At 42.4% G+C, this 14,111-nt stretch overlaps 1 protein-coding gene across 5 annotated transcripts; it reads left to right on the forward strand.

The window, feature by feature from the left end:
• The first annotated feature begins 1,667 nt into the window (after positions 1 to 1,667).
• Dact1 (dishevelled binding antagonist of beta catenin 1) lies at positions 1,668 to 13,116 on the forward strand. Of its 5 annotated transcripts, XM_078049987.1 has the most exons (5): positions 1,668 to 1,772; positions 2,188 to 2,573; positions 4,730 to 4,862; positions 5,574 to 5,729; positions 8,894 to 13,116. In XM_078049987.1, exons 2-5 carry the CDS (start codon positions 2,229 to 2,231, stop codon positions 10,774 to 10,776), a joined length of 2,517 nt encoding a protein of 838 aa, XP_077906113.1. In that variant the 5' UTR covers positions 1,668 to 1,772; positions 2,188 to 2,228; the 3' UTR covers positions 10,777 to 13,116. The 5 variants fall into 5 exon arrangements, with proteins under 5 accessions (XP_077906113.1, XP_005322804.2, XP_077906114.1 ...); XM_005322747.5 differs by lacking the exon at positions 1,668 to 1,772 and having other exon boundaries at positions 1,913 to 2,573; XM_040275494.2 differs by lacking the exon at positions 1,668 to 1,772 and having other exon boundaries at positions 1,914 to 2,573; positions 9,005 to 13,116.
• The last annotated feature ends 995 nt before the right edge of the window (positions 13,117 to 14,111 follow it).

Genomic DNA, 14,111 nt, shown 5'->3' on the forward strand with positions numbered 1-14,111 from the left:
TACTAAATTTAGGGAGCAAAATTAGTTCCTGTATTATCAAACAGGGGTTGGTACACAGTAGGCAGGAAGAATAGGTGACCTGAATAGAATTTATTTTGTCAGCTTAGGAACACCTGGAATACAATTTCATTTTTAGATCTACTATGGAATCTTGTTAATTATCAAGGTTGTACTTCCTTTCATGTATGGAGAAGGTAAAATGGGGAGGAGAGTGAAGGGTGGCAAAGGAGCTTTTTGCTTTTGTTTTTTGTCTTTTTGGTAAATGTCGACTTAGTTACATTTTTTAATGGAGATTAAATGGGTACTATTAAGTTTAAAAGTTAGTTAAAAAGTATGTTAATAAACAATCTACAACTAACCTACATCCTCTTGAGTTTGTAGCAATTATCAGTTGAATGCTTGCAGTGCACTGTGCTGAGAACAGTTAGTCTACCAGGGTAGACTGCCTTCAGGGAGCTTTTATAAAATAGCTGGAGAGAAGAGATACACATAAACACCTACGTACATAGATGTGTGTGCACACACCCAGGTAAATAACCAAACAATAGCTTGTGGAAAGGTCCAAATATTCATTCAGTTAAGGAGTTCAAAGGAGGGAAGAGAGTGAGCTGATTTTGGAAGGAAGATTAGACCACACAGTGAAGGGACAAAGAAAATTCCTGGCAGGGGTAAGCAGCTGGTCAAAGGTGCAAGAGTCTGCCATAATGATATAAGAAGTATTCCTTCACACAACACTTTGCCTGAACTTCAGCAAAATGTGACATGATGGTTTCAATTTCCTTGTTGCTTGCCTGCGTTGCTTGCCTGCATACTGTCCCATAAACAGGCCAGCTAGTGGCATTTGCAGATCCCTAGGTCACTGAAATTCCTTGTGTCCAGTGTCCTAAGCCTAAATGATCATCCCACAAATGATACTTCAGGGGAAAATTTGATAAGTTCCTCTGGTGGGGTGGGGCAAGAGGCACAAGTCATAAAATCTTAAAATCTTTGCGCCAGCTATGTTGTAAACACACTTTCAAGAGATGTATGTTGTATGATGTACATTATCAAAATTCTTGCAACAGGCAAGTTCTGATAGTAGCTCCATTTCACCTTTGGGGAAACATGCAGAGAGGGCAAGTAATTTGCCCATACAACTATTCAAGAGTGAAACAGGATTTCAAATTCAGGTACTCTGGTTTCAGAGTCTGGCTCTAGTGAACAGAGACTAAATAACAACATTAAAAAGCAAACAAAACCCCAGTCGCATAAGCATGCACACTCATAAACTTTAGGCTTTTAAAAGAACTGATGCCACCGGCTCACCCTAAGATGACATCCTCCTGCTTGGTTTTACATGCCTTCTAAAGTGAGATTTGCGTCAAAAATTAAAAAGTGCAAGACTTAAAAAAACGTTTTTAAAACAACCCTGCATTGTGCTTTGTATGGATGCTTTTACAAAATGGAGTTAAAAAAAAAAAAAAAACCAGAAACAAAACCAAAAGCTCAACTCATAGAAATTGTCTTCGAATACACTCGCAGTAACTTGCTTGGAAAGGTGAAAGAAACCTAAACCAGTGTGAGCGGACCGGAGAGTGGACGTGTGGGGAAAGGGTTAAGATTGTGTACAGCAACTTGGTCGAGTTTCAGAAAGTTCTCTGGGGAGCCCAACTGCCGTGTCCCTTCGCGGACCCTGCCGGCTAGGCTGACTGTAACAGGATGCTGGGCTCCAGGCGCTCGCCCCTCGCTTTTGGGTGATGGAAAAGAGCCAATGAGCAACGAGGAAAAATCGGGTGCAGTGAAGTCGGAAAGGGGGCTAGCAGGCCCGCGGGAAGAGCGGGGGAGGAGACAGGGAGGGGCGGGGAGGAGGAGGCCGGCCGCGAGCGCGAGCGGTGCGCCTGACAGAAGACCGGTGAACGAGGGGGGCGAACCTAGAGCAGAGGGGCCGGCGCGGGGAGGCGGGCGCCAGGCGGGGGTGGCCCGGCCACCGCGCGTGACGTAGCGCCGGGCTGGGCGTTATCAGCTGCGGGGCCGTGGCTAGGGACTCGCGGCGACAGCGGACGGCGCCGCTCGGGCCGGGTCCTCGGCAGCCGGCTGCCGCGAGCGGGTCCCGAGCGCTTGTGCTTTGGTCCCCGCAGCTGTGCCCCTGTGCGGGGAGGCATGAACTCGCAGCTGCAGCCCTAGCGCCTCGCTTTTCCACCCTGGCAGCCCGGCTGCGGTGACCGGTCTTTGCTCCTGGGTTGGGGGCCATGAAGCCGAGTCCAGCCGGCACCGCGAGGGAGCTGGAGCCTCAGGCACCCGCCCGGGGCGAGCAGCGTGCGGCGGAGCCCGAGGGGCGCTGGCGGGAGAAGGGCGAGGCGGACACCGAGCGGCAGCGCACCCGAGAACGGCAGGAGGCCACGCTGGCCGGGCTGGCGGAGCTGGAGTACCTGCGCCAGCGCCAGGAGCTGCTGGTCCGGGGCGCCCTGCGCAGCGTCGGGGGCGCGGGGACCGCTGCGCCCCGAGCAGGGGAGCTGCCTGCCGAGGCGGCGCAGCGCAGCCGCCTGGAGGAGAAGTTCTTGGAGGAGAACATCTTGCTACTGCGGAAGCAATTGGTAAGTCGTGCCCGGAGGTGAGGCAGGGCTGCCCCTGCCGCGGGACTGGAGGTCGGGCAGGTGGTCTGGTGTGGGCGCGGGGTTGCCTCTGGCTGGGGAAATTCTTGCAGTCTTGAGCCCCCACCCCCACCCCCGCCTCATACCTCCCTAACCCCCAGTGATATGTGCCTGCGGCGCGTCGTTCTGGCGTGTGCCTGCTTTGTGTCAGGTGAGGGGCTGGCGACCTCGCGCGGATTGCGGGGAGGGGGTGGCTGCTCTCCCCTCCTCCTCTGCATTCGAGATTTTGGAGTCGCTAGTTCTTACCTTGTCTCCATAGTTAAATGAGTACATGCCCTTTCCCCAGAGGTTCGCAACCCCCCACTTAAAATGCCATTTCATTAGGAGGTCTCCCTAGTTTCATCTCCTCCTGCAGAGAGGGGACAAAAGCGAGGAGGGGGCTTGTGGCTCGGCTAACTAACACCGAGTTTTACGATTACACTGAAGCGCCTGTAGGGAGCCCTGCCCCTCCCAGGGCTCTCCCCAGCATACCAGCTTTCTCCTGGACTGGTGCTTAGTTTCAAATAGAAGTCCTTTGTATAAGGCAGCTAAAACTAGATTGCAATTGATGGCAATTTGGCTGGAGACCGTGCCTCCTCTTCTTTATGCGTTCTGCTAGCTGTGATTGGTGGTAGAGGTGGGAGAAGAGAGAACTTGCTCTCGAGGAGCATTTATCTTACAGGATTTCTGTCAGCGTCCCAGGCACTCTATGCAGTCTTCATTAATGGAAAGAAAAGGAACTTTGGACCTTAGTGTATTGAGAACAGCTTTTGACCCCGCCTCAGAATAATGGCGGCAGCTTTGTTTCGGTGACCTCAAAATGTAGTTTTGGAAGACGGCAAAAAGATCCTTATCTGACCATGTGATACTATCTGAAAGTAGACACATGCTAGATAATGGCCCTCTTAAAATAAAGTGTCGGGAGGCTGTCAGTGTCATGTGTTTTCTTGTTTTGTCTCTTTTCAGGCCATTTATTTTTTGAGCATCTAAGTGCCTTTACTTATTTGGTTCATTTTTCCTGAAGAAACTCAAATTTTAGCAAACAAGCATCTGATTTTTATGTCCTCTAGCTTTTTAAATCAAAGAACAGTCAAGAGGAGTAGGTATTCATGTGCATCTATTTTGTAAGGATGTATGCTGTGGTTTTTGTGTGATAGCTCTGGTTTGGGCGTTTTACTGTTTCTTTGAACAGACCAGGATCATATGTAACAACAATTTGAACCAATTCTCACTGGTTATGCCTGGTCATTTACATTTTATGCAGTGCCTTGTGCAATAGCACATTTTGGGCTTCATGACTGTCAGGATTGCAAGTGATGCATTCCTATTGTCTGTCTGAGGAGAGCAAGGCAGTATGTCAGGAGAATTCCAGTCCAGTCAGTGTTTATGGTACTATTTTCATTTGTAGACTTGGCATTCATGATTTGAACCAGATGCCTTTTGAGTTCTTTTGCCTTTCCAGCCAGCTCTAGGAAGCACTAGGTGGCGGTGTGAGTTAGCACAACCAATCTGTCACCTTTGGAAACCTGAGCTGAGTTCAAATTTTGATGGACCTTCCCTTGAGGGTTTTGGATTCTGCCAGCTCACATTATACTTGGCACTGGCTATTAGTATTAGTTTCTCACTTTCAAAGGCCCTGAGACTGATTAAACCCCACAAAGCAACTAATAGAAAACAAAACTCTGCAGGCCAAGACGTTTGGCCAGAAAACCTCACCTAAGTAAGATTATAATGTATTGTAGGAAACTTGTTACTCTGACTTCAAATTCAAAAGTCTACCACGAAGCTTTATTTTAAACTGGCTATATACCAGATGGATTAAAGTCTCTCTGTAGTTTTCTTGCCTCTCCCCATAAAAAGTCACAGATTGTATATATTAGTTAAAACAAACAACAAAAAAAGTTCTTTAGAAAAATGAAGAAACTGCATCATCACAAAACAAGAGAAAGTAGAATTAAAATAGGACATATTTTCCAGTTACTGAAATTTTTCTTTACTTCAGGTTATCCAGTAAAATTTTGGTTTTGGGAAGGGTTAGTGAACCTTGAAAACTTAAGACTTTCTGGTTCTTTGTCACTAAAGTATATCCATTTTTCCTTTTCCTGTTTCTTCCTAATTAGAATTGTTTAAGAAGAAGAGATGCTGGCTTGTTGAATCAGTTGCAAGAACTTGACAAACAGATAAGTGACTTGAGATTGGATGTAGAGAAGACATCTGAAGAACATCTGGAGACAGACAGCCGGCCTAGCTCAGGTGAGTGTGTGTACACAAGGACAGAATTCTGCACTCACAGGTAGTCCCCTGTGGTTGGTAGTTCCAGACTTGCAAATGGCAGTGGGGTTTGTTTCCATTGCTGAGAGAACTAAGAGTAGTTTACTATTCAGTTGCGTGAGAAAGAAATAAAGTCAGATGATAAAATTTTTAATAATGAGATCGATCTGACTGCAGTCCCCTGAGTTAAAAAAAAAAAAAAAAGGTTCTATTCAAATTTTTGGAAGAGCAGTCCTTTGAAACTTGAGAAAGTCAGAATTGGGCGAGAAAATTAGTCACACTTCAACTTCCTGAGATCACTTCAAAAGTTTTTTTTTTTTTTTTCTTTTAAACCATTTGGCTCCTTAGATTTTATTTTCTCTTAAGGCTATTCCTTCTGAAAGATTCATGATAAAGTTGAAGCTTTAGCAGATCTAAGTTCCTTTCTTACACATCTTTAAAAGCAAGGCCAAGGAGGAAGGTCAATTTGATGGTGAGAGTAACTTTGAAACATAACCATAGTTATACACTCTTTGCCTTTTCATGATGATTATTTGAAATAAAACCATATTATCAGCTATTGGACTCTAAAATCCAGTGAAATAAAATGGCCCAAAACACCAAAAAATAAAACCCTCTTCCCTTTTTCCTTTTAAGCATGAATGTGTATTATCCTTGACATAATTTTAATTCCTACGATTTTTTTATTTGTAGGGTTTTATGAGCTGAGTGATGGGGCTTCAGGATCCCTTTCTAATTCTTCTAACTCGGTGTTCAGTGAATGTTTATCCAGTTGTCATTCCAGCACTTGCTTTTGCAGTCCCTTGGAGGCAACCTTGACTATCTCAGATGGTTGCCCCAAATCTGCAGGTAAGAATTGTTAGCATTGATAGAAATTTTAACTGGCAGGGTTAAGGACCCTTAGAGTTATGTAGCTCTGACCTCTTTTGCTAATGGAAAACCAAAAGTTCATCAATTTACTTCACTGAGTGCCATAATATGTCTAAATTATAGCTTTATCTAGATGAATGTCTAGGATTAATTTAGTCTTCTTTGGGTCTCATTTGGCTTTGTATTCTCATAGTAGCAAGACAATTTAACAGTGGAGATACTGCACCAATATTATAAGTCTTGAACTGAATTTCTGAGTTTTTGCTGTTTAATTTGTCTGTATTTTCTTTTCTTTTTTGTTTTGGTGCTGGGGATTGAATCTAGAGTGTTGTGGCATGCTGAACACATGTTCTACCATTGTGCTATATCTCTAACCCCATTGCATTTCTTTTGAAAACCATTCTGGAACAGTTTTCTTCTTCCTTTAATCACTTAAAACTAAGTGTACATTACGTTAAATATGTCCATCATCCTTGTCAAGAACTGGCACCTCAGAAAGCTCTGGCCCCTCCATGTTTCCCAGAATACTCTGTATGATGTGCACCCTTCCCCACCCAGCCCATAATTCCCCACTTGGGACTATACTTGCTATGACCTCCTGAGAGAATCATATTGTTAGTACTGGCAGTTTTTGCATTTCTACTATGTGGCATGCACCACTAGATGCTCTGCATATCTCTTTTGATCCTCGAAACAGTTCTGCAGAGTGTGTAGGTATTTTTAGCTCTATTTTATGTATTAAAAAACTGAGGCCAATTGAAGTTCTTTAAGCTATTTACATAGTAAGTGGCAGAGGCAGGATTCAAGCTCATGTCTAACTGCCAGGTCCATGTTTACCATCCCAAGGGAATTCAATTTTTTTTTTTTTTTTTTTTTAGAGAGAGAAAGAGAGAGAATTTTAATATTTATTTTTTAGTTTTCGGCGGACACAACATCTTTGTTTGTATGTGGTGCTGAGGATTGAACCTGGGCCGCACGCATGCCAGGCGAGTGCGCTACCGCTTGAGCCACATCCCCAACCCGGAATTCAAAATTTTTATATTCAACAATCTCATCTAATAGAGGAGGAATTTTGGCTTATAAGCGGTTGTCAGAAACTCCCCATGGGCTGAATGGCAGAGTTGTTGCTGAAATTCACAACTACACCTTTGGTCCTATGAAAGAGCAGAGAAGATAAGAGATGCTGCAGGTGCTGGCACAAGTCACTGTACTCAGTGTTTATCTATTTTTCACTTGGGTATGAGACTGAACTTTTGAGTTCAGGCAAGGAAAACCTAACACTGAGCAGCTGAGGTTGCTAATTGGTTTGTATTTGTACAATATGTGTTCCAACAGCAATCATTTGGGGAAACACAGAACTGTGTTATCTAGAGTGTCTGGGCCTCAAGTTCATTGATAATTGTTCTTCCTCACTCTGTAAATCTGGTTTAGAGGTAAACTTTATAAGCCCATTGAAAGGTACTTTTGTACAGGTTTTCCTTGAAGACAGACCTCTGTCTCTCTCAAATGCCCCCCTTTCATCATTGAGACAGTTGGGCTGGGACTTGAGCTCTCTGGTTCAACTCTTAAATAAGGACAAGGGATCAGTGGTGAAATGTAGGTAAATGTGGCTTTAAGTAAGGCAAAAGCTCGGCGTGGTCTTGTAATCCCAGTGGCTCTGGAAGATGAAGCATGAGGGAGGCGGAAGTAAGGAGGATCATGAGTTCAAAGCCAGCCTCAGCAACTTGGCAGGGCAATAAGCAACTCAGTGAGACCCTTTCATCTCCAATAAAATACAAAATAGGGAGCTAGGGATGTGGCTCAGTGATTGAGTGCCCCTGAGTTCAATCTCCAGCACTGAAAAAGAGAAAAAAGTAAGGCAAAGATAGGACTTAGGGTAGTGGAGGAGGAGGGATGGGAAAGGATAGAGGTTTCCTTTTCTTAGAACAAACTATTTATTTATTGGGGGTTGAGTAGATGAAGATTATCATTTTCCTTTTTAAAATATTACAGGTACATAGGTTTTTAATATCTGGATAAATAAATATAATGGAATATAAATCAATGATGGACTCAACTTTGATTTTTCTCTGATAACTTAAGGTCATTAAAAGGATTTGATGTTTATAATATTCACCAAGAAATTAAAATCATCACCAGGTGCTGTGGCCCACACCTGTAATCCCAGTGGCTTGGGAGGCTGAGACAGGAGGATCATGAATTCAAAGCCAACCTCAGCAATGGAGAGGTGCTAAGCAACTCAGTGAGACCCTGTCTCTAAACAAAATACAAAATAGGGCAGGGGATGTGGCCTAGTGGTTGAGTGCCCCTAAATTCAATAAATTCAATGCCTAGTAACCCCACCTTCCAAAAAAAAAAAAAAAGAAATTAAAATCATTTAACTAAGAAAAAATTTGATTATATTTTGGTATCAACATTTTTAAGATGTGGGAAATTTATCCATTACTAGTACTCAATCTTTTAAAAAGTCTTATGAAGAACTCCCTATCCTATTAAACAATGTTTTGTTTTTTAATATCACTATTGAAAATATGCTGTTATTATTATTGAAATTTGATCAGTTTATTTGACCTTGTAGGTGTTTTATCTGAACAGATATCATTAGGAATCAAGTTTTAAAAAGTACAAAATGAGGAAAAAGTCCATAGAAACTAATTTATCCAAAGAATTTTAAAAGGAAGCCAGAACAGACTCATTGATTTTTTTCCAGTTAAAAACGCAATAGTTATTGTTGAAAATTTAAAGATGAAAGTGAACATCAACTTTTTCCCCATCACACTGAGGTGCTACTATTAGAACCTTGTTATGACTTCATCTTAGACTTTCTTTGTATAAACATAAATAATCATACTCTTATATCATGATTTTCACTAACATTTATAGTATTTTCCCTTTTCAATAATTTGAAAACATTTCTAATGGCTAAATGTATTTCCTTTAAAGAACATATCATATCTTGCCAAATTTTTGTTAAATTTGTTTTTCATTCATTCAGTTATATGAACCTTATGTAAACTGGTAGAGTAACTAGTGGAGTATTTTATTCATTCTCTACCCATGAACTTGCCTTAATAAAAACTGGTCAGAGACAAGATGGTGCTACTAATTAATTTCTTCAGAGTGTACCTTTAAATGTTTTTCAGATCTCATAGGATGGTTGGAATATAAAGAAGGCCACTGTGAAGACCAGGCCTCAGGGGCAATTTGCTGTTCCCCCTCCACACCACAATTTAATTCCCTTGATGTCATTGCAGATGTGAATCCCAAGTACCAGTGCGATCTGGTGTCTAAAAACGGGAATGATGTATATCGCTATCCCAGTCCGCTTCATGCTGTGGCTGTGCAGAGCCCAATGTTTCTCCTTTGTCTGACGGGCAACCCTCTGAGGGAAGAGGACAGGCTTGGGAACCATGCAAATGACATCTGCGTTGGATCTGAACTGGATGCCACCAAAACAGAGAGTTCTTTACCATCTCCAAGCAGTCTGTGGTCTGCTTCCCATCCTTCACCCAGTAAAATGGATGGCTATATTCTGAGCCTGGTTCAGAAAAAAACACATCCTGTAAGGACCAACAAACCCAGAACCAGTGTGAAGGCTGACCCCACAAAAGGGCTTCTGAGAAATGGGAGCGTGTGTGTCAGGGCCATTGGCGGTCTCTCGCAGGGCAACGGCGTGAACCTTAAGAATTCCAAACAGGCGTGTTTGCCCACTGGGGGAATACCTTCTTCGGACAATGGGGTATTCTCCCCACTGAAGCAATGGTCAAAAGAATCAAAAGGAGAGCAACTGGAAAGTAAAAGGTTGCCGCCACCCGAGAGCTGCTTGGCAAGCACGGTCTCGGAGCTCCAAAGCAAGCATCTGCCCCCAAATGCCAAGGCAGCTTCCCAAGAGCATGCGCAGTGTCCAGCCGCTGGGAAAGGTGAGTCCCTGAAAGAAAGCTGTCAGACCTCAGCTGCCTCTACAAAAGAGAGCCCCGGCAGAGGTCCTGTGCCCTTGCAGGAGAACAAGGCTGTGCAGTCCCTGAAAAAAATACCGCAGAAAAACAGCCTGCAGGCTGTCCCCGCGCCCGTTCCTCCTCCACTGCTGCCGCCTGCCTTTTCTTTGGAGGAGAGGCCTACATTGGATTTCAAAAGCGAGGGCTCTTCTTCGCAAAGCCTGGAGGAAGGGCATCTGGTCAAAGCTCAGTTCATTCCGGGGCAGGCACCGGGTGGCAGGCTCCACCGGGGCCACAGGAACGTGGGCGTCGCGAGAAGCTCCACCCTGAAGCACCGAGGCCAGGCCCTGCAGGGTCTGGAGAACAGTCTGCCGACCGTCCGGGAGAAAACCCGGTCAGGGAGCAAGAAGTGTCGTTTCTCCGACGACTTGGATACAAATAAGAAACTCAAGAAAGCGACTACTAAGGGACGGAAGAGCGGGAGTGGGCCATCCGACGTGGGTCTTCCCGGCAGGCCCCTGGGCAGCGGCCACAGGGCGGGGAACAAGACCCACGGCCACGGACGGGAGCCGGTGGTGGCCAAACCTAAGCACAAGCGAACCGACTACCGGCGGTGGAAGTCTTCGGCGGAGATTTCTTACGAAGAGGCCCTGAGGAGGGCCCGGAGGGCTCGCAGGGAGCACATGGGTGTGTACCCGGTGCCGGTGGCCATGTCCTACGCCAGTCCCTATGCCTACGTAGCCAGTGACTCCGAGTACTCGGCCGAGTGCGAGTCCCTCTTCCACTCCACCGTGGTGGACACCAGCGAGGACGAGCAGAGCAACTACACCACCAACTGCTTCGGGGACAGCGAGTCCAGCGTGAGCGAGGGCGAGTTCGTGGGCGAGAGCACCACCACCAGCGACTCCGAAGAAAGCGGGGGCTTAATTTGGTCCCAGTTTGTCCAGACCCTCCCAATTCAATCGGTCACGGCCCCTGACCTTCATAACAACCCCACAAAAACCTTTGTTAAAATTAAGGCTTCGCACAACCTCAAGAAGAAGATCCTCCGCTTTCGTTCTGGCTCTTTGAAACTGATGACCACAGTTTGAGTAGAAAGTGTCTTTCCCCCCTGTTACTGGGGTGCGAGGGGTGGGTGGGGGGAACAAAGAGGGCAAAAAAGGGGGGGGGGAAGATGATGTCTTAATTTTTGTGTGATACTTTCATAGAATGTTTTTCTTTTATTAAGATAAAACCAAGGTAAATTATGTCTCATCTTCATCATGTATGGTCTCTAGTGCCTTTAATGGAAGGTAAAGGATATATTGCTAGTTGTAAGTAAATATTGACGTTTTAATGGTGGTGATATAGTGAATGAATTTTGTGGTATCAACTGACTTGTAAATTTTATGAGCATCTGACAAGGGACAGGTTTTGATCAATTTTATTGGAATGAGACCTTTTGATTTCAAGGTCAGGTGGATGGAATCTTAGGATGTGCATTTGCTCCGTGATTCTTAGGGCAGTGTCTCTGTAAGGTCTTTCCTGTTGAGGGGCATTCCATACAATTGTGTGAAGTAAGTACAAGAAAGAGTCATTGTTTCTTTAATTTTTTATTTTTAAATAGTGTAGTCTACATTTCTCAGATGTCTTCCGATCCTATTTTCTTCTCAGAACTTTTATGTTTACTGGACTCAAAACTTGTAGACCAGACCTTAAATCCAGAGATGGCAAACTGGATAGGGAGGCTGGTAATACCTTGACAGGATTCACAAAAACTTTTGCCATACTTGGTGCCTAGCCCCTGTTACAGTAACCCCTTCTTGGGCTATATAGCCAGCATTTTGATGCCTTTCTCTCCGTCCCTGATTTGTAGCTAATTCAACCATCTGTCCCATGAGGGACTTGCCTTTGGGTTAAAATGTTGGTCCTCTGGTACAAGGAAATTCAGTCTTAATGAAATAACCTTTGGGCATGACACCAAGCTTAGAATTGCTCACTGAGCACCGTGCCACCTAAGCATTGGCCTGAACATTAGTGCAATCCAGACCAGATTGGACCACTGACCCTATCTGGAAGGGCTTTTTTTTTTTTTTTAAGTAAACAGTATTGTGTAAAATGCTTTTTAATACCAATATTTGCATGTTTTGTGCATGAGTAGTATATGTTTTGATATTCCTGTTGTTAAATTACTGTATGATATAAACAGTATGTGTTTTATATATATCATTGTGTAAATTTAATATAACACATTATATGCTGTAATAAACAATTTGTTTTACTGCTGTTAAGTTTGTTATTTGGGTATAAAACCAGATGTTTACACCTATAAATCTTGTGCTGATTATTGGTGATGTTTGTTAGATTTGTATTACGCCTACTCTAGAATTAGAATATTATTTGCAATTATTAAGACAGGTTTTAATGTTCTTGGTATGGATAATGAGTAAGCAAATCTGGAAAAGCAAATCACTTCTTTAGGATAGTAAGGTAATTTAAAATTAAGGTAAATTTTATAGATGTCTCTTAAGGAAAACATTTCTGAGAAGAATCTTCCCCAACTCTTTTTTATAAAAAAATTAAACACGTGGAAAAGTTGAAAAAGTGGTACAATTAAACTAGATTCAACTATTGCTGACATAGTTTTCCATGTTTGCTTTAGCTCTCTATTATGTATGTATTAGGTTAAACCATATTACTGATTTTGAAGGTTAAAGACAGATACTGGCAATCCTTTCCTCTCCCCACTCTATACTGCTGCCTCCCTTTAAGGTAAATATCATGTATTTTGATATTTTCTCTTAAAAACTTAAGCAGGCATTTCTCAAGAGCAAGAAGATTCTCTTGTATTACCACAATATCATGATCACATCTAAGGAAAATTAATAGTAATTCATGATATCAAATATTTATATTTAAATTTACCAGTTTGTTTCAAGAATTCCTAAATAACAGCTTCCTTTTCCCCCAACCATGGTTTTGTCAGTGTTATGCATGGCAGTTGGTTATAGCTTGTAGGGTTCTATTCTACTCTTTTTAATCTAGAATATCTCCTCTCATTTAAGAAAAATCACATTGGCTTTTTCTTTTTTCTTGTTCTCCCCCCCCCCCCCCAGTGTTGGAGATTGAACCTAGGGATGCTCCACCATTGAGCTACATCTCCAGCTTTTTTATTTTTTATTTTGAGGCAAGGTCTCGATAAATTGTTCAGGCTGTCCTCAAACTTGCTATCCTCCTGTCTCAAACTTCTGAGTAGCTGGGGTTACATGTGTGGGCCACCATGCCCAGTGGCATTGGTTTTTCTAAAGTCAGGATAGTTGCCTTATATAAGGGGACACACTTTCTGGATGTGTTTCCTTACATTGTGTTTTAATATAGTCTAACTCCTCAATTTTCTATAAACAATGTGAAACTTGATTGGATTCAGATTAAACATTCTTGGCAAGATTTTACTAGAGATGTTATGTATGTTTTTTCTTCACAATAGGAAATATATCAGGTTGCTCCACCATTCCATCATTGCTAAATTTAAGACTGAATTAAGTTGATGAATATAGATGTCTCCATTATAAAAGCTTTTTTTTTTTTTTTTTTTTTTTTTTGGTAAATGGTTGGTTGTGGGAGATTCTTTAGTACAGTGTAAATATACTCTCTCTCCAATTCCAATTTTGTCTTTAGTTTACATTGCTGATCCTTGCCCCAATCAGTTACTGCTTTGGGGATACAAAAGTGGTAATTTTAAAAGTATCTTTCTTTTATTTGATGACATTAAAAAAAAAAAAAGAGTTGTCCTTATTTTTCTTCCTTTCTCTTTCAATGTCCACAGTGTACTCATGGGTTTTTATTTGATATCTTATAATCACTTAAGTTTCTTCTTTTTGATGCTTGACATGTCCCAAACTTGGACAGTAGGAGGATACATTTTGTTAAAAGGAAACTTACAGAATCAACTCAGTCCCATAACTCAGATATTTATTGTGACGTATCCAAATAAAATTAATTTTCAAATGCTAGATTTCAGATGAAACAAAAGTCCCCTAACTATCCACTTTTAAGTTCTGTCTTAGCAGAGTTCTTTTTTTCTGCATTTCATATATATCTTATTTCTAGCAAGGCTTTCATCTTTGGAGCATAGCAAATTATTTCCCTATGGTTTATAAAGGTCATATCTAGCAGCAAGATATCTTTTTTTCCCCCCAGCATCTTTTTTTGCAAAACAGATAATTCTTCAAAATGTTATAGAGTTGCTATTCTCTTATTATATGTTTTTGTATTTAAGAAGTTATTCTGCTTTTCAGAATTTCTTTGATTACCTGACAAATCTAAACACAAGAGAGGGATGATCTCATCATTTCTAATGCTGCAATCCCATCTTTTGGGTGCATGACTATAAAGTTCATTGTGTAACTGACTGTGAAGTGCAGGCAGTTCTTGAATCATTTCCAAG

This window comes from Ictidomys tridecemlineatus, chromosome 5 (genome assembly GCF_052094955.1).
Source record: "Ictidomys tridecemlineatus isolate mIctTri1 chromosome 5, mIctTri1.hap1, whole genome shotgun sequence".
Taxonomy (NCBI): domain Eukaryota; kingdom Metazoa; phylum Chordata; class Mammalia; order Rodentia; family Sciuridae; genus Ictidomys; species Ictidomys tridecemlineatus.

Bases quoted from the DNA above. Each gene is read 5' to 3' on its own strand.
- Dact1 (XM_078049987.1), top strand. From the start codon at position 2,229: ATGAAGCCGAGTCCAGCCGGCACCGCGAGGGAGCTGGAGCCTCAGGCA. The intron at 2,574-4,729 runs GTAAGTCGTGCC...CTTCCTAATTAG, and splicing joins TGCTACTGCGGAAGCAATTG to AATTGTTTAAGAAGAAGAGA. The intron at 5,730-8,893 runs GTAAGAATTGTT...AATGTTTTTCAG, and splicing joins TGGTTGCCCCAAATCTGCAG to ATCTCATAGGATGGTTGGAA.